Source organism: Paroedura picta, chromosome 1 (genome assembly GCF_049243985.1).
Source record: "Paroedura picta isolate Pp20150507F chromosome 1, Ppicta_v3.0, whole genome shotgun sequence".
Classification (NCBI taxonomy): Eukaryota; Metazoa; Chordata; class Lepidosauria; order Squamata; family Gekkonidae; genus Paroedura; species Paroedura picta.
The window spans coordinates 36,279,440-36,298,957 of record NC_135369.1 but is presented as its reverse complement, the minus strand read 5'-3'; the positions used below and the strand labels follow the sequence as shown (position 1 = coordinate 36,298,957).

The 19,518-nt window shown below is 41.9% G+C and overlaps 1 protein-coding gene across 8 annotated transcripts in view; it reads left to right on the top strand.

Annotated features, from left to right (window-relative positions):
* Positions 1-19,518, top strand: part of CCDC85A (coiled-coil domain containing 85A) — a 169,528-nt gene that overhangs the window by 99,934 nt on the left and 50,076 nt on the right. Inside the window, exon 3 of one of the 8 annotated variants that reach the window (XM_077333453.1) lies at positions 17,033-17,092. The exons of the other annotated variants lie outside the window; for them this stretch is intronic. Within the exon in view, the coding sequence (XP_077189568.1) occupies positions 17,033-17,055 (23 nt within the window). The 3' untranslated portion in view covers positions 17,056-17,092. Of the gene's footprint in view, positions 1-17,032; positions 17,093-19,518 lie in introns of those variants that run through there. 8 annotated transcript variants of the gene reach the window in all.

The following is a 19,518-nucleotide window of genomic DNA, read 5'->3' as shown; positions in this document are numbered from 1 at the left end:
TCCATGTGAAGGTTACCTCCTGGCTTGATTACTGCAACTCGCTCTACACAGGCCTTTCTTTGATCCTGCTCCGGAAACTGCAGCTGGTCTGGAATGCAGGCGTCAGGATTCTCATACAAAGATCATGGATATCCCATATAAGGCCAGTCCTATGGCAGCTGCACTGACTCCCAGTTGAATTACAATTTTTTCAGGGTTCTGGTACTAACATTAAAGGCCATATTAACTGAATACATCCCCTGGAGAGCACTAATGTCAGCCAATGACAATTGGCTGACAATCCCCGGACACAAACTGGTACTCTTGGCTTCAAGCTTCCTATCGAGATCAGGGCCCCGACAAAGCTTATTAAGTTCCACAGCACTTGCAAGGCAGAGCTCTTCTGCCAGGCTTTTGGTTGAGGCCAGCGGACAAACATCTAAGACATCTAACTGGGCCTCCCTACCACTGCCCCTCACTTTCAGAAGACCAGAACTCAATACCAATTGATACTATCTTGTTTTTCTCTAGTTTTAGCTTGCTAATTTAAATTATTCTATATTGTAGATTTTATTGTTTCAACACTTATGTAAATAATGTCAATGAAATTCATGTTGTACTCTACCTCAAAATGGCATTTTACTGAATCCTCAAGATTAAATGATATGGTAAAGATCCCTTTGTTATTGGTTAGCAAGCATGATTTGAGCATGAATCCTGTCTAATATGGCATGTTCCCAGTGCTCCATTGCCTATATGAAGTTTTAATGGTGTGTTGTAATGTTAGTAGTCCATCACCAGGTGCTGTTGTAGAATTGTTGACTTTGTCATGCAGAAACAATTTTGGTTTATTTTGTATAGAAAGCACTATAAGAGTGTTATAGTGACATCTAATAATAATTTGAAGGATTACATCATAACCTTGGTTCTTTGGCTTCCTATCTCCTTGCCAAGGAAATCAAATTGAAAACATTTTGTGACAAACAGCCATAATCCCCACCTAAAGAATCTTGCAAGAGTGCTGAATTCAGTAGGGCAGTTGTTCCTGATATGGTGCCTACCAAAGTATTTCTTTTTATGTGCTGGCTTTTTTCCCCCAAAGCATCTTGACTTTCCTTTACTTTAGGGGTCCCAAGCTATTTTTGAGCTTATGGGCACCTTTGGAGCTCTTACATAGTCTGGTGGACACAGTCACAAAATGTCTACATTAAGAGGCAGAGTCATCCACAACATGTTATGAAGTGAGGTCAAACATAAATATTAACTTTCAGATAGAAGCTCTGCTTAACAGATGCCTTTAAAAATGAACATATTGTTTTGAAACAATTTCTTGTATACACACAAGTTGTTTTTAGCCACACAGGGAAAATCTTTGTACTATGGTAGCACATGCTGCCAAACAATTTTTGAAAAAAATCTGTTTTTTTTGGTTTTTTGTTTTGCTTTTTAAAAGATTTCAGTCAGACACATTACAACGCTCAGTTGTGTCTTCTGATCTAAAATTAACAGAATACCATCTACAAGATTTGGAAAGAGGAATTAACTTGCCCACATATATCTCAAATCCCCATCCTTTTAAATCAACACACAAGAGTGTTCACAGTTCCTACCCATCCTTATACATGTTGCACTTCAGAATTTTCTGGTGACTTTAACTAATTAGAAACAACTGTATTACCAGTTTGTAAAGGTGTTTAGTAAGTGCATAAAGCCAAGATAACTTGCTGAGTCAACTGCTGTTTTTGAGAAAAGCTCAGAAAATGTGAAGTAAACACTGATATACATAGATTGCTAGCTTCAGTGAGGCCGGCCACTTGTCCCTTTGACCCCTGTCCCTCATGGCTCCTGAAAAGGGTTGGTGAGAGGGTTGGGAGGCCCATCCAAGATATAAAAAATATGTCCCTGTCCTCAGGGACTTTCCCAGGGAGGCTGAAGGAGGAAGTGGGCCAACCTCTATTGAAGAATCCATCATTGGACCAGCTACTGCCCTGACTCACATCGGGCATTTCTGAGGAAGGAGCTTGAGCAGGCAGCTGAGGACCAATTAAAGGCACACCCTATCCATCCATCCATCCATCCATCCATCCATCCATCCATCCATCCATCCATCCATCCATCCATCCATCCATCCATCCCTTTTTTCCCTACAGCTCTGGGCAGTTTACATAAAACATTTTTGAACATTCACATAGAACATCGGTACTGAAACAATTCCACTTCTGTTTCTGACTTTGCCATGAGGTGGAAATGGCTCTGGTCACCATAACAGATGGTCTCCGAAGACACCTGGATTGAGGTGGGTTGGTGCTGCTTGTGTTATTAGTCCTCACAGCAGTGTTCGACATAGCAGACCATGAGCTTTTACCTCACCTCATCACCAATGCAGGGATATGGGGGTCAGGCTTGCAGTGGCTGATCTTCAACAAAGGGTCACCATCGGAGAAGAATAATTGTGCCGCTCCAAACTCCAGTGTGGAGTGCTGCAAGGCACAATTCTTTCCCCAGTTCTATTCAGCTATGCACCCTGTAGCTCAGTTTGTCCAGAGATATGGGCTAGGGTGTCACCAATGCATGGATGACACCCTGCTCTATCTGTTAATGAGTGGCCAGCTGAATACCTCACCCAAATCCTTGGCCAGGTGTCTGGGAGCAATGGTAGAATGGCTCCAGCAAAGCTGACTGAATATTAAACCCCTTAATATTGGGGTTTCTTGAAGCCTCAATGGCTGACTTAGGAAGAAACAGGGGCCCATTCCGAACCGGGATCAATGTGGCAAATTGATCACAGAAAGAAAAAACGCAATTTAAAATAGTGGAATTCATCGTTATGCATACCTGCCTTTGTAGTGGAATCTAGTTGCGTTTCAATAGTTTCCCACAGGTTTCCGGTCTCGGCAAAAATCGCTATCCAGGAAGCGATATTTGCCGAGCTTTGTCCCGCCCCTGGCTGTCAATCAAATGAGCAGCCAATGGGCGGCTGTTATCATGCTCCCGAAAAAACCCTTTCTCTTTAAGGCAGGTTAAAAAAAAAAACACACGCTGCAACGAATCTGCATTGATTCGTTGCAATGGAGAGACCCATCTAGCTGGCAGGTGGCATGTGAGCTGCCGTTTCATCGTTGCCATGCTCCCCCCGAGTGAAACCCCCCCCGTGCACGGGCGAGATTTTCAGCCGAAAATAAAGGGAACCAGCAAATGGGGCTGTGTGGTGCTTGGTGCCTTAAAACAGCTCTGTGGAGGGACTGCAGCCGGGGAAGCCTCGCTGGGTGAATGAAGGCTCACCGGTTCTCATTCCGAGAAAAAAAAAATGGCGATCGCTTCGCCGGAAGATCAGAGGAGACAGCCAGGGGGAGGGACTTTGCTGAAACCGCAACAATGGTAACGTACAGAACTTTTTTGCTAGTGTTGCAGATTGGATGCAAGAGTGTAGCGCTTTCCAGAATCCACTTTTGGGGATTTCCCTGGAAGCGCTACAACGAAGCACTTCTAGCGGGACTGTTTCAGGAGTGTGGCAGATTGTGTACGACGTTGTGCATAACTGCATTTTAGTAGCGATTACAATTTGCCACACTCCTGCTACAATGAATCTGTGCGGAATGGGCCAGGGAGTTATCAACTTAATTTCTGCAAGGAACTTCCATTTGGGTATAGCTGCCTCCATCATAGAAGATTATTTGGCTTGGAACATTCTGGCATTTTGTAGAGCCTACCAACATTTTGTAACTGGCCCCAGCTCCCATAGCATACTGTTGCCGTGGCACCTGCTACTTGTTCTCAGAATTCACTTCCTCGAACCTTTAAAGGGAGGGGTAGTTTATAAAACTCATAAATAAATAAAAATTTCCCCATGAGATCAACCATATTTGATGTCCCTGGTTCTAAAGGGTGAAGAGCCAGGATAGCCACTTGGTGCCTACTGGCGCATGTGGGAAACAAGGGCAAGAGAAAAGGTCTTTTTCTAACTAAAAAAAGTAAAAAGGATAGGCAACATAAGTCTAAGCTACAAAGATATATAATGAAACATTTATTATCTTTTCATGGAAAAGAATACTTCTAAAAGTGTAGTTGAGTGCAGTCCAATCGAAGTTAAGCACTCAACTGTGTCATTACGACTCATTGACCATTCCACTGAATTTGATGGGACTTAGAGATGCCTAATTTTGGCTAGATCATGCCCACTGTTTTTAATATTACATGCACACACATTTATTTATGTCTTGTGTAGTGTAGCCAAGAGATTTGAGGATTGTCTGGCAGCCAGGCAAGGAACATTCAGAGGTAGTTTGCCATTTCTTGTGTGTTCCTTGGAGGAGCTACCACCCAAATCCTTGGAGGTCTCCCACCCAAATACTAGCCAGGGTCAGCACTGCTTAGCTTATGACATCAGAAGTGATCGGGCTTGCCTGGGCTATCCAGGTCAGGGCACACACATACCAATAATCATACAATTGGGACAGGTTCTCTGGAATAGCCTGACTCTGTCAAACTCATCTTATCTGGCTTCCTGCTCTCTGCAGATTCTCCTTTTCCTCTGTTTCATGGCAGCTACAGGGAAATCTGTGCAGTGATCAGTGTTTCTACTTTCTCCAGTGTTAGACCAGTGTTGGTTCTCTTTATGCAGGCATATGTCTCCATTGGGGGCTATCTAGCCACATTAAATTAATTTTTACATCATGTCAGGAAACACCGTGCAAAGTGAAATTAACCAAGCAAAGAATCTATCAATAAACACCTTGGCTGAGTGCCATAATTTGAGAAGAGTTTGGAAACCTCCAGAGCTACCAGAGGCCCTTCTGTTAAAACAGAACCTGCAAAATCTTTTCTTTGAAAATGCACACCTCCACACACACACTGCCTCCTGTGCTTCCAGGCATTTATCTTGTTGAGAAATGGGAAAGACTCCAGTTGGATTTCAGCAGGTGCCTGACCATGCTGATCTCTGATATGGCTATACAGGCTTCCTGGGTCATTAGATTCCAAAAGGATAGCCCTATTATGCTGCCAACAGAAAACATTAAGAAATAGTCCTGGTAACAAATTTATCACAGTATCAGCTTTTGTCAGTATTTATCTTACGAACCTTGGTGGACCTATCCATACGTCATTAACACTGCGTTGAGACAGACTGTATAGAGGACAGTTGTTTGCAAGGTATTGTGGCATATCACGATAAGATTACAACACGAAAAAAGGAAGGTTCACAGTGGCCTATTAATATTATTAAAACACTAATATAAGGAAATACTGTAGGATTTTTCCACATTGACTAACTTTCACTGTTGTTACAAAAATCTTATATTGGAGGACTCAACCACTGAAGAAGATATTGAAAATGGAAATTATTAATGCAACGTATTGTATTAAACTTACATATATATTGTTAGAACAATAATGTTTCCTTGGATAGGTTCCTTGTTTTTCTGTAGGTATTGTGCCATAGCAATAAAGCAGCCATTCTCAACCTTTCTACCATTGAGAAACCCATGAAACATTCTTCAGGCTTCGAGAAACCCCAGAAATAGCATGATCATGCAGAATAGCTGTGTAAACACCCACCTGGTGCTCCTCCCATTCCCACCCTCCCCAGGCCCATCATTGGCCATTTTTGGAGGAGAGGGTGGGTCAATATGGGAGTTTTTATATATATAAGGGAAGCCCTTCCAGGGCCGTCAAGAGAAAGGCTGCCATAAGGTATGAATTCAGTCATAATGGCAATGAAAACTTTCTATCACAGGGTAACTGTCCATGTAGTGTTTCACACTGGTACAAAACAATCCCAATTTGAAGTACATTATACTGGGGATCTGAACTTGCTGAAACTGAGGGAAAAAGCGATGTTGGGTTGGTGGTGGATCGCTTAATGAAAATGTCAACCCATGGTGCTGGAGCAGTGAAAAGGCAAACTCTATTCTGGGGAATGTTATGAGTCAGCCAGTGCTATAGTACTTCATAGATCTATGATGTGGTCTCATTTGGAACACTGCAATTCTGGTCACTGTATCACAAAAAAGACATTACAGAGCTGGAAGAAGCATAGGGGAGGGCAGCCAAAACGATTAAGGGATTTAAGAAACTTTCCTATGAGAAAAGGCCTAAGAGTCCAGCACTATTCAGTTTAGAAAAAAGATGACATGGGGGGCCGTCATAATAGATGTTTATAACATTATTGATTGGGTAGAGAAAATGGACAAAGAGAACGCAGGGACATCCAATAAGGTAGGCAAGAGGTACAGGGCTGATAAAAGGAAATTCTTCTTTACACAACAAGTGATTAAAATGTGGAATTTGCTGCTAGAGGGTGTAGTGCTGGTCAAAAGCATAGACTGCTTTTAAAGGGATTAGGTAGATTCCTGGAGGAGAGGCCTACCAGTGATTACTAGCTATGGTGATTGAAAAGAACCTCCACATTTAGAGGCAGTCAGCCTCTGAATGCCAGTGTCAGAACATAACTAGTTGGCCTTTTAGAGTAACCAGTTAGTTATTGTGTGATATAGGATGCTGGACTAGATGGGCTGCTGGTCTGATCCAGCAAGGCTGTTATATTCACACAATGCAGAAATACTAAATACTCTGCAAGAACTTAGCATAAAATGTGTCACAAAAGATCAGAAGTTTCTGGTTCAGATGTTGCAAAAATAATTACAATGTGACAGTAAAGCTGAGAGCTGTATGTTCATCTCAACAAAAGCAGTATTGTAAATAAAGATTTTTTTTTTTGTAATGGGATCTGATGTTAAAATTATAATACGGAGTGGTTGTTCTTTGGCATTAAAAAGGTCATTAATTTTTACAGTATTGCAGGAATTATTTTAAGAATTAACGTCAGAGTTCTGGCATATAATAAATTCAAAATGGCTATGTTTTAAAAGGGTTTTTAAAATCCCAATTGCTTTGATGCATAGAAAGGATCATGTTGTCAGTTGTTATGATTGTACTGCAAGTGCATATAAATAAAATGCTGCTTTGAGAGGAAGAGAGGAGATTATAGGCAATTCTTTGCCAGTCAAGATGTAATAAGTGTTCTGCTGAACGATAACAAGAAGATGGCTTAAATCCGACATATAAGATGCTGCTGCTACTTGTTTATTTTTTCCTTCACTTTTCTAACCATGCCGATATTCTTCCTTCAGGAACTGATTTATTTCACTTGTAGTTTGAAACTGAGGTCAGGTTTCCTGATCTCCAAGTTTAGAAATCAAAGGCAGCTGATTCTTCAATCCTTTCCCAGCCAAACCATTTAGGGATAACAGATAAAACCTCTTAGAGGCCTGAGATATGTCCTGAAAATTGACCATAAGGTACAAATTGGATATAAGAACCAAATAACCATTGATAGGACCAATCCTGTACCTTAAACAGTGGGCCACCACACTGACAATTAGTGAGGATGGAGATGCAATTTAAAGGGTCCCAGGGAGAGAGGATGCTGAACTCATGTCTATGTCTGCCACTTTTACCCAGTCTTGGATTTGAAATAATGATTACTTTCCAGATGTAATAACAAATTAATAAAATAAAGAACCTGCCATGCCAGGTTCTATTCTGCACTCCCCCACATGCAGCCAGCTGGGTGGCCTTGGGCTCACCATAGCACTGATAAAACTGTTCTGACCGAGCAGTGGTATCAGGGCTCTCTCAGCCTCACCCACCTCACAGGGTGTCTGTTGTGGGGAGAGGAAAGGGAAGGCGACTGTAAGCCGCTTTGAGCCTCCTTCGGGTAGAGAAAAGCGGCATATAAGAACCAACTCTTCTTCTTCTTCTTCTTCATTCAGGATTACAACCGGTGCTAGATTAGGGGAGTGGAGTGGCAGAACTCTGCAGACTGCCTCCCCATCCCAGGACATGGAAAGGCTGCAGGCAGCTGTTACCGAACTCACCGGCAGAGGCAGGGGCAGGGATTTGCAGCCTCCAAGCTTCAGAGGGAAGTGGGTGTTCAGCGCTGAATGGCACTTAACCCTTGAGACACGCTCCTCCTCCAAGGCCTTACCAGAACTATTAAGTGGAACAGATTTTGAAACAACTTTGGGTAGAGAACAGCAGAGTATAATAACAACTCTTCTCCTACTACTACACGTTAAGTGATTGTTGTCTGAGATTGCACATTCTTTTTATTACTGATTTGAAATGTTTTAAATCCTTTTATATTTTCCTTTTGTATTGTAATGGCCTATGGCTACATGCAATAAAATCTGACTTGACTACTACTACTACACCTCCTGCTCCAAGTAGGAACACACCCACAAGGAAGATGCTGTCGCTCAATGGCAGAGTGCCTGCCTACAAAGGATGCCAGATAGAATCTTCTGTTAAAGACTCTCAGATAGTAGGGGTTGGAAGAGACCTTTTTTTGCCTCTAAGTCCTTGGAAAGACACTGCCTGTACTGAACTGTCTAGGCTAGTGGTCTGATGCAAGACATCACTCTCCATGTAGCTATTTCCAGGATGGTAGCTGCATTGGGCTGTAGTAAAAGTGTTAGATTCGAGTTCTACAGCAGGGGGAGTCAACCTGTGGTCCTCCAGATGCTCATGGACTACAATTCCCATGATCCCCTGCCAGAAAACGCAGGTTGACTACCACAGATTGACTACCCCTGTTCTACAGTACTTCTGGAGTTAGATCTATCTCTTTCTGTATAGGAAGACAAAGAAAGCCCCATACTTATGCCTCTGCATGATTCTGTTCAGGAAAAAGGCATGTCCAGAATAGTGGCTCATTTTGAGACCTAAAAGATTGCAACACTTGTGGAGTATATGAATTACATGGAGCTCTGTGTGAATGTGTGAGAGAGATGCTCTGCAAACATTGGTCTAGCTTATTCTTGGTAGCTCTTTGACGAACTAGGAAGCGGCTTTTCAGCATCAGTTCTGCCTGATCATCCGGCTCTTGTTGTTATTATTATAGAGTCTTGTTGAGTTTTGTTTATGCTACAGAAACAGGGGAAAAAAGAGAATTGTAATTTTCTTCACAAGTTGGTGTCATTTCAGGGAGGAAAGTGTATGCATCTCAGCTGTCTCTCAGATCCAGTGCTGAGTAATTGCTACTATTAGAGTGGGATTGAGAAAGGAGGTACTTTAAAGTTGTTCCTTGCCTCATTCAGAAAGCTTTACTTTCTCTGCTGTGCCTTTATTCACAATGGATCAGCCTTCAGCTGATCTTTCAGTAAGGAAACTAACTCCTTCCTTCCCTTCTTCCTATTGTTATGTACTGTGCTAACAGCACTGATGTCTGATTAATCAAAGAGAGCTGTAAGTTGTAGTCTAGGATTCCCCCTAATCGGCTGTTGTGATTAAAATCCTGATTCACAAAGGCTATGTATCCATGTCAATTTATCAAGTTATTGTACTCTGAGGCTTGTGTTGTAGTATGCATTTCTTTTCTTTGTTAATTAGTTAATTAAAATACTTCTGCCTTGCCTGTCAAATGAAGTAGTTCACAGGGCAGCTAACAAATAGTATATAATAATTAGAGCCAATAATCTGCAATATTAAAAAGTATTGATAAAATAGGGCTTACATAATCAAATAGGTGAAGAATTCATTTACTCTGTATGTCTCCATAGGTCACCTGCCATCTTATGGTTGCTACCATATCATCTGGTTGTTAGTGTCTCTACAAGATCCTTTGCATCTTGTATTGCGGTTTCCACCTTCTAAAATGGACTCCCTGAGGAGGTGAGGAGAGCTATCATAAGAAGCTTTTAGGAGGGCACTATAAGGATGGTTTATTTGTGAGGAATTGTGGTGTAACTGTCAAGAACAGTGGACTCTAACCTGGATAACTGGGTTTGATTCCCCACCACTTGCAGCCAACTGGGTGCCCTTGGGCTAGTCACAGTTCTCTTAGAGCTATTCTCTTGGGGCAGCTCTGTCAGAGCTCACTCAACCTTACCTACCTCACAGGGTGTCTGTTGCAGAGAGAAAAGCAGGATATTAAAAAAAAAACAGTTCTTCTCATTTCTCTAATTAGTAATGAATAGAGAAATAAATGTTGTTGAAATTGTATCATCTTTTATTGTATGTATGTATGTTTGTTTGTTTGTTTGTTTGTATGTATGTGCTGCCCTTCCTGAAGGCTCAGGGCGGTTCACATAAAACAGAACAGAAACCATACAGATGACTTAGATTAACAATAATGAAAGAAGTGAAACAACAAGCAACATGGAACAGTAGAAAAAATGTGGGAAACATTAAATTAACTCATACTGATAGCCCAGTGGCTTGGGCGGAGTTATGGTGGGTGCCACAGGAGGGGGCTAAGGAGGAGGGCCCTTGGGAAGTGATGGCACCTGTCAATCTCAACCAAATGCCTGGTGGAGGAGCTCCCTTTTGCAGGCCCTGCGGAACTGTTTGTCCTGACATCCTCCAATGTGTGTAGTGCTGCAAAACTTTGAACTCCCCTCTGATATTTTACCTTCATAGAACTCTGTGAAGTAAATAGGGCTGAGAGAGAAGGGCTGGCCCAAGATTACCCTGTAGGCCTACTGCAGGTTTGGACTGGAGTCTCTACAGTCCTACAACCTATCCACTCAGTTGCAACATATGCACATCATGTTGTATCATACCAGCTTTGCCTGCTGCTGTACAATGAATCAACTCAGAAGGGGTTGGGCAAAGAACCAGATGGCTGTGGCTGTCCAGAAACAATTGGAAGTTGTGTGGGGCACAGTAATTTCCCTTCAGTTCCATTGAATGAAACAGGACTTGCTTCAAAGTAGATCTGCTTAGGATGGTCTTTCTTTTGTTGCTTTCTGCCTCAACAATCATCAAAGAAAGTGGATGTCTGCTTTTTCTTCTATCTTGGCAAGATGCTATATTGTAAGACTGTTTTAATCGCAGGGATTGTTGGTTCCTGCTTTGTGGCCCTATGTAGGAGATGTCTGGGGTAGAAGCCTTATCACATCCTTCTGTTTGTGCTCTTTATTCAGGAACTAAACAGAAGTGCCTCTTGATGTTGCACTGTTCAAATCTTGCTTATGACAGCGGGGAGGTAACTGGCTTAACGTCCTCTCCCAGACAAGGAACCAGGCAATTGAATGGTACAGTAAGTGTTACCCCTCCAGGCCTAAGCAGATGATTGTTCTTCTCTTCCTCTATGCCATCAAATGTTTGCTTCTAGTGTGGCCCATGGTTTGTTGCCTAGCAACTGTCATTTGCTTTCTGCCTGTCTTTTCTCCCTCCCATGTAAGAGGCTCCAAGTCAGCCACCAAATAGTCTGGTCCAGACAGTTGATCAAATTAAAATCTTATTAAAGACCCATATTTTATTAAAGACTTACATTTTAAATCTGAAAATCTGTAATTAAATCACCAATGATTACCCGTACTGATGGATCTATAAATGCTTTTGGCGCTGCTTGCTTTTCAGTGAATTATCACAGAAAACTAATGCTGAGATAAAGTTGGTTTAAATATAATTTGTCATATTTCAGTGCTGAGGGGTTACCTTTGAAGATTCCTCCCCCTCCCACACACACAATTCATCATGAAGCTCTTTCATTTTATTGTTCTGGTTGTCTATTTCTGCACACAATCCTTATAATACTTTCCTGAGAATAGCCTTCATTGAATAATATGAGGCTTATATCTAATTAGACCTGCTTAGAATTCTTTGCTTAAATGTGGATTCAGTGTCAAAAGGCCACCTTTTGCTACCTTCCTCATATCAACACAAACCTTAACATTAATTCCTGTTAACAGACAGCCATCTGTCAATGCCGCCAGATTTTCTGGCCATATGCCTGGAGGCTGTGTTATACTTACTCAGGCATAGTCAACTAAAGTTGAATCCAGCCAAGATGGAGATCCTCTGCCTGGGTAGGTATGCAAAGAGACAGTTGGCACATCTTCTGGCTTTTGATACTAACACTGGTGTCTTCTGTCAGGAGTCTGGGCATGAGTCTGGTGCCTCCCTTTCAATGGACACCTAGATCATAAACATTGCTTGGCCAGCATTTTCCATCTATACAACAACTTTTACCCTACCTCTCAGCATCAAACTTAGCCAGAGTGATCCATGCAACAGTCACCTCTAGACTTGACTTCTGCAACTTGGTCTATTCAGGGCTTCCCTGGAGACCGCACTGCAAACTCCAACTGGTTCAAAATGCAGCAGTATGGGTACTCATGGGGACCCAGTGGAAGGCACATATGACACCAGTACTCTTCCAGCTTCATTGGCTCCACATTGGAGGTAGGATCAGGTTTAAGGTTTTGCTATTAACATTTAAATCCCTAAGTTACCTGGGACTGCATATCTATGAGACCACATATTCCAGTGTGTCCCCAAGAGGTATTAAGATCTTCTGAGCAAAACAAGTTTAGGATCCCTGGACTAAAGGAGGTAAGACTGGCCTTAACCAGGGCCAATCATTTTGAAATTTGTAGGGGAGTCAATGAAGAGCCTCCTGGAGCTACCCTGAAATTCAGAGGCTGTAATTTAACCCCCCCCCCCCCCCGGTTCCTTCCCTTTCCAAGGAAATGTGCTTCCTTTAATAATAAATAATAATCTTTATTTTCATAACCTGCCCTTCCTACGCTCAGTGCGGGTAATAACAGAATAAACAGTAAAATCTTAGTATCAATATAAATATAATCAAACCATTCTGCTTATGTAGCCTTCAACTAATTCAGGTTTTGATTGGGGAGGTCCAATGTTTAAAACAATCCACTCTCAATTCATGGCAGTGAGGTCAGTGTTTCTTGGAGGTATGTCAGGGCCCTGACCATTTGCCTGGTGGAACAGCTCTGTCTTGCAGGCCCTGCAGAACTGGTTAAGGTTCCACAGGGCCCTGATCTCTCTTGACAGAGCATTCCACCAGCCAGGGCTAAGGTTGGAAAAGCCTTGGCTAAGGGCACTTTCAATTCCTTTGGGCCAGGGATCCTCAACAGGTTTTGGTCCAATGATCCTTGGAGGGCATAGTGAAAAGGTGGTCCTGTAGATACACTGGTCCCAGATCACTTAGGGCTTTGAAGATTAGTACCAAAACCATGGACTTTATCTGGTTTCTAATCTATAGCCTTCTGGCAAATAGATGGGGAAGAAATGGAGGTAGTCATAGATTTTATTTTCCTGGGCTCCAAGATCACAGAAGATGAGGACTGCAGCAAAGAAATTAAAAGACAAGTCAGCTTCTTTCTCCTATAATAACTAGGCTGAAGCTTCTGCCCCCACCCTCCTGTATATGTGTGTCTTGTGCTTAGTTTTTAATTCCACTGAATTTGTAAGCAGACAGACTGAAACATTTTGGGGAAATGGGCAGGCGATCACAAAGACAACTCATTTGGGTTCCATACAGAATCAAGTTTTCTTCTGAGGCCTGTAGGAAGTGTGATATAAGGGCTTCTTAAATGTCTTGGTCTGAGGTCAGGTAGTTTCTGTGGCCATGCCGCTCTTATTGCAGTTGAAAAGAAATACTTAAAAGGGTTTCTGAAACCTCCTTTCTAAGCTGTCTCTCAAGTGAGAACTAAAGTTAAGCATCTTATGAGTTTCTTGAGAATGGGAATATCTGCTGCTGTTATGTAGCCAACATCACTGGCACAGAGGTCAGACCCTGTCAGATTGTGGTAGACAAAGTGGAAGTAAGCTGTCATGGGCAACGAGACTTCAGAGTCCCTGTGCTTTACAGATCAGTGTGAGAACCTGACCTGGGAAGTTTTATCAGTTTTACGGTTTGACCTGCTCTGGCCTACTGCTGTGAAGAAATGATTGGAAAATAAAATATTATCAGGTGTAGCATTTTCTGCCACATTATATAGCATGATGGCCCTGCTTTAGATGATCAGATAAATTCATTCACAGCTCTGGAATGCCTGTCACGAATGCTTCATGCATGTTCCGAAGCAGTAGCACTCTGAGTGCCAAAACGTTAGGAGTCAAAGAACTGGGACAGAATTATTGCCTCCATGCTCATCTTCAGGCCGGTGTTGGAAATGGGGTACAAAACTGGGTGGTCCAAACAGCTGGCCTCTTGTTTAACCCTTAAGAAGTTTCCTTTTTGATCCCTCTGGTTTCACAAATGCTAGTCAACACTCCAGGTTGACAGGGCCACCAAGAGACGAGGGAATGAGGGGACAAAAATATTTTTTTCGGGGGTGGTAGCTAGAAGATAGCGTCATGCTTCAGCCAACTGAACGTCTTTCCAGTTATTTTAATGCAATTCTGGCTGTAGCCAACAGGGGAACAAGCAAGTCAGACTTCCTTTTCTATAAGATTGATGAAGTAATCCATTCGAACCCTTTCAGAATTTGACATTCTTTACTTGTAGACTGAGAATATTTGGTGGTGGTGACTAGTAATTCCATTCTAGTAGTACCCTGACTTTTCTTTCCAAAGGAAGCACAACAATTTAGATAAAGAATAGATGGCATTCTCTTCTTTATCTAAATTGTTACGCTTCCTTTGGAAAGAAAAGTCAGTTGAATTATCCAGGCATCACAAAAGTGGTGTCCCTGAGCTTTTTTTCAGACCACTGTTTACTCCAATGTGGTGCATGAAAAGCCACACTAAGCTTTTTGCTTTGGGGAAGAGATGATTTACGAAGAGGCAAATAGGTGCATGGAAACACATTGACCATTTACGCACTGGAAGTTTCATGCCAAGCTGCAGGCTGGAGTTTTATTCATGGCAGGCTGCCCCACCTCTTCCTGCACTCACACGGGGGAACATTTGGCCTGGTGCACCTCATCTGCCCCCGATTTGTACTCCTATACGGGAGCTGGGGCAGTGAAGTTCCCAGTGCATAAACTGTCATTGGCACACATCACTGGTGCAATCTGTGTTTCAGTAGAGTAGTCATGTTGGTTTGTAATAAAAAGAGCTACTCTGATAAAGAGAGCTTTGACTTTCAAAAGCTTGTTGGTTTGTAAAGTGCTACTGAACTCAAGTCTAACTCTGATCCAATCTGTATTTGATCAGCTCACTATTAGAGTTGCCAGGTCCTGTGATGCTGCTGGTGGGAGCATTCCAGGAGTGGGGAGGAGAGCTGCAATGTTCTGAAGTCCCCTAGAAGTAAAGTGAGCTCTGGTTTTTGGACAAAACTATGGTAACATTTGTTTCAAACCATAGAGTTTTGCCCCTAAATGAGAACATCCCTCCAGTGTCCCTGGCTTGCCAATGGCACTTCTGTGTGAAGTCAACATGTTATTTTCTTGTGGGTTTGGGGGAGTTTGGAGGGTGAGTTCAAGCAAGGAGGTGTGCCTGGAAAGGGGGGGGGACCCCCACCTGGACCAGAAGCCCTGGCAACCCTATCACTGATTGTTCACACTGATTCACAGCTATGAAAGGCCTAATCCCTTTGTTTAAAAAAGGAGGTGCAACTTTAGCTTAGATAACGTTTACTGAATTTATTATGTGGCATTTAAAAAGTAACAAAATTCTTGCAATACATTAAAAAAAGAAGAAGGTTGGGCATTGCTGAGGATTTTGCTCTTCCTGATCTGAATGGTAGCCTTAAAGTTTAGATTAGTTGATTTGGGATATCCAGGTCTTCCTCTGTCTGGAAACTGACCAGGCTCCTATGGATTTAGTTTTTGACAAGGTAACCAGCATCATGTGTCCTCTAGACTTTCTCAGGTCTGATAAGCAAAGAAAATTATGTTGGCAAAAGAGGATTTCCTGGTCAGTTCTGAGCCAGTGGATATCCTGAAAAAGAAATGAAAGAAAATGAGTAAATTTGGAATGAGTCAATTTGTTCTACAACAAACCAGCAGACCTGTGGTCTTAATAAAGGTGGTGTGAGGTGTATTTTTCCCAGCACACTCTAGTCATTTTGAAGGGATTCAGCTCAGAATAAAAGAAGCAAGGTTAAAAGAGAGAAAGAGAGGTGGACATAGCAAGGGAGCCAGTGGGAATTGCACCACGTCTGCCAGCCCTTGAATCAAAGCAAATTGTGAATCAGAGGTGTAAATGCAGAAATTGCTCTCTGCCTTAGCAACAAATATGCAGTTGTCATGAAGAGATTTTACTGTAATCTCCTACATTTGTCCTTGGTTTTTCCAAGTTGTTTTCCAGGTAACTTTATCCATTTTTTAAAATATTTAATTTGCCATAACCTACAAAGAGCTTCAAAACCCCATTTGTTCCAGAGATTTATCTGTGAGACAGTTAATTAAGTCAAGAGCAGGGCTAACATTTAAAAAAATTATTGTTCGGAGTTTTTGAAAGTTTTGAAATGGTACAATAATTTAGGCAGTACAGGTCTTTTAACAGGTTTTTAACATATCACACTTTTTGTTTAAATTTGCATCTCCGTTTATGCTGAGCACTGCCTTACCTTGACGGGCTTCATCCTAGTCTTACTCAAATTGGTAGTAAAATTTCCTAATTAAAGGGAGATGTATAATTACCAACCATGCCTTGAAAGCATGCACATCCCAAGGAGGAGTAAATGGCACCTATTGGCTGGGGTCTAATATCCCTACTTTGTGTCATGACCCCGTGATGCATTTCCAATGAGATATATAAAACGACCTTAGGCAGTCTTTAATAGAAAGTCCATAAGAAGTTTTGTTCTAATCTAAGAGAGCAAGAACAGGCAAATAATCACAACAGGCAATAATTGCTTAAGACAGGTTACAATAGTAGAGTTAGGATGCACATATACTCAACACCCACCCCCTCACTTAGGCTTTTTTTTGTGCCAAAAGATGTTCCCATGGGGAAAAAAAACCCTTTCATCCCTTAAAGTGAAAGCAACCCAGGATTTGACACCTGCTTGAGATGTTTGACTCCCTTTAGGACACTACACAGGCACTCTCAAGATAACAGATATAAAAAATCCAAGGGAGGGGGGGTGAGAAAAAACAGGCACAGCATGGAAAAATACCAGGAGACCCCTGAGGCCCTGGGAGGATGGCATGGCACCAATAAGGTGGCACACCTTTTTGACTTGGATCATGATAATCAGAGTAGAGGGATGGGGAATAATGTAATTTGGTTAGCAAAGGATAAAGCTTATGAATGCCAGTGAATTCATTTAGCAATAATCACAGCCCACATACTTGGCACTGCTCTCCATCGAATTAACCATGTGCAAAAATTGTACATTTTGTTCCAGTAAGAAATGAGAAAATCAGATAGCCCCAGACCTGTAATTATCGACAAGAGAAAGAAGCGGGTTATGTTGTGGCCAAAGTTGAAGCAGACCAGGTACATCTCAGAAATCCTGTTCCAGGAGGGACCAACTAATTCATCATTGAAAGCAGCATTGAAAATGCGTCATCTGTTGCAAATCTACATATTTCCATTCATACAGAAAACCCACCGTACTTAAGATGCATAAAACTTTCTTGAACATGAAGGATGTGTCACACTTTAGGTTCTCTGGATTTACTGTTAGGATAACAGATGTGTCCATTCATGACAGAATTTGAAGGTGATGATAAATTGGTGGCATTCTCAACTAATATTTAACTAAAATAACTACAGTGTTTGCTCCCAAATACTTGTTCTTATGTATTTATACCTAATTAGGCATGTAAATCTGTGTAACTGCATTAACTTCCATGCATCTCTCATTTCCCTTTCGTCCCTCCCCTCTCTTTTCTGTCTATATGACTTGAGATATAAGCTCCCGGGACCATAGCATTTGCCATTTAATTAATGTGCATCATTAAGATGTATCTGTCTATTGTAAGAATACATGGAGGCCTGGAATATGTATGACAGTCTGTGAAGACAGTGCCACATGACTCAGTGTTGGGGGCAGTAGGCAGATTTTTGCACCACAGATTATCAGCCACTGTCACAACCAGTATCTCAAAAAGTATCCATTCTTGGGTGAACAGGAAATCCACCCCTAGAGACAGAAATATCCTAGGTCAATTCCTCATTTTACATGGGTGAAGCTCAACACATCAATCCGAAGCACTGTTCGGAAGCATCTATTTAATTATTATTATTTTCTGCCTGGTGGAGAACCAAAGTACATCACACTACCAAACAGAAAATACATTAAAATAAAATAACATTAAAATAACCTGGGTGAAGGAAGGCTTCTGAGGTTAGAGTAGGTCTTCCTGTCTCTTCTGATTGATCTTGCTGTGAGCCTCAGTCTAGGAGCTGAAGGACAAGAATCCTTTGGATCTTGCCCTTTGGCTCACAACTGGTGGCTTATGCCTCTGGGTGTGCAGAACTTAAATACCTGTGAAGCAGGAGGAGAACAAAGTCAACTATATTTTATTCAGATGCTGCTAGTCAACTGGCAGGCTCTTCCCTATTTCCTCTCCTGGCAGAAAATGCCTCTGGGCAGACCTGTGGAGCAGGAGGAGAATAAAATCATCTAGATGTTATTCAGTTACTTCTAGCCAGCTAGCAGATTCTTCTCCATTTCCTCCTGTGGCTGAATCCACTGTCGCGTGTTCTGAGTCTGTGATTTAATAAGAAGCATGATACATTTTATGCCGCAGTAACTTATAATAAAACTCTGCTGGCCCTTTCCCCTTGCAGAATGCCTTGGGGAGGTAGGCACTTTGTGCTTGAGACGAAGTGAGGGAAAGGGACTGCTTATTGCTTGCTGCGCCAGAGATCCCCCCCCCCCCGCAGTGAGTTGCCCAAATTCAGTAAAGGAGCTTCATTGCAGAGCAGGGACTTGGACCCAGATTTCCTTGTTTATACCAAACCACACCAGTTCTCTTATAAACAGTCCTGTTAAGGCAAATTATGAGCTGTAGTCTACTGACTCAGCCATGGTAATTTATAATTGTAAGAAGACAAAAACCAAGAGCTGCTAGTGACCGTAAAATACTTCATGAGCAGGAATTTAAATGTATGACAGAAATTGGAGATTGGATGTTAAATGCTGGACAAGGTGGTGCTATGGGCTTATGGCTTGTTCTAATTCCTACCAAAATGTCTTGAAATCCTCTTTATGTCTTGAGCAAAGCTGAGTTGGTTGATGTAATCCTTGTCCTTGTTTGACCCTCATGATGATGGATAGGGTTTTTTTGCTCCAAGCAGAGATAGAGTTTATTACCCAGCATTGTTAAAATAGTATCTCTTGGGTTATGAAAGAAGGTGTTCCTTCCTTTTTTCATTCATTGTTACATACTGCCCAGTCTCAAGGACTTGGGGCAAGTAAATGAAATTTAATATGAAATATATGTGGCCATGGCATAGTGGTATAGATATATATTCCAGGCAAGCCTCCTGTTCAATTTTTCTGTCTCTTGCAGTAGGGCAAGGAAAGAGCATCATAGACCTTCTAAAATCATAGAAGCCATACAAGTCATCTAGGGGCATACAGGTCATCTAGTCCAACCCCTGCTCTATACAGAATCATCTTAAAACATTCCTGACAGTGTTCGTCCAGCTACTGCTTGAAGACTGCCAGTGAGGGGTGGGGCTCACCACCACCTCTTTAGGTAGCCAAGTTCACCACAGAATTAATGGGGGTTTTATGTACACTGTTGTAACCCGTCACAAGTTGTTGCCGAGAGTGGCAGGCTAAAAATTAAATAATAAATATATGAATTAAAATATAATTACTCTTACTGTAATTAGCTTGTGGAACTAATGACTGTTGGTTTGGGAGTCATTGAAACA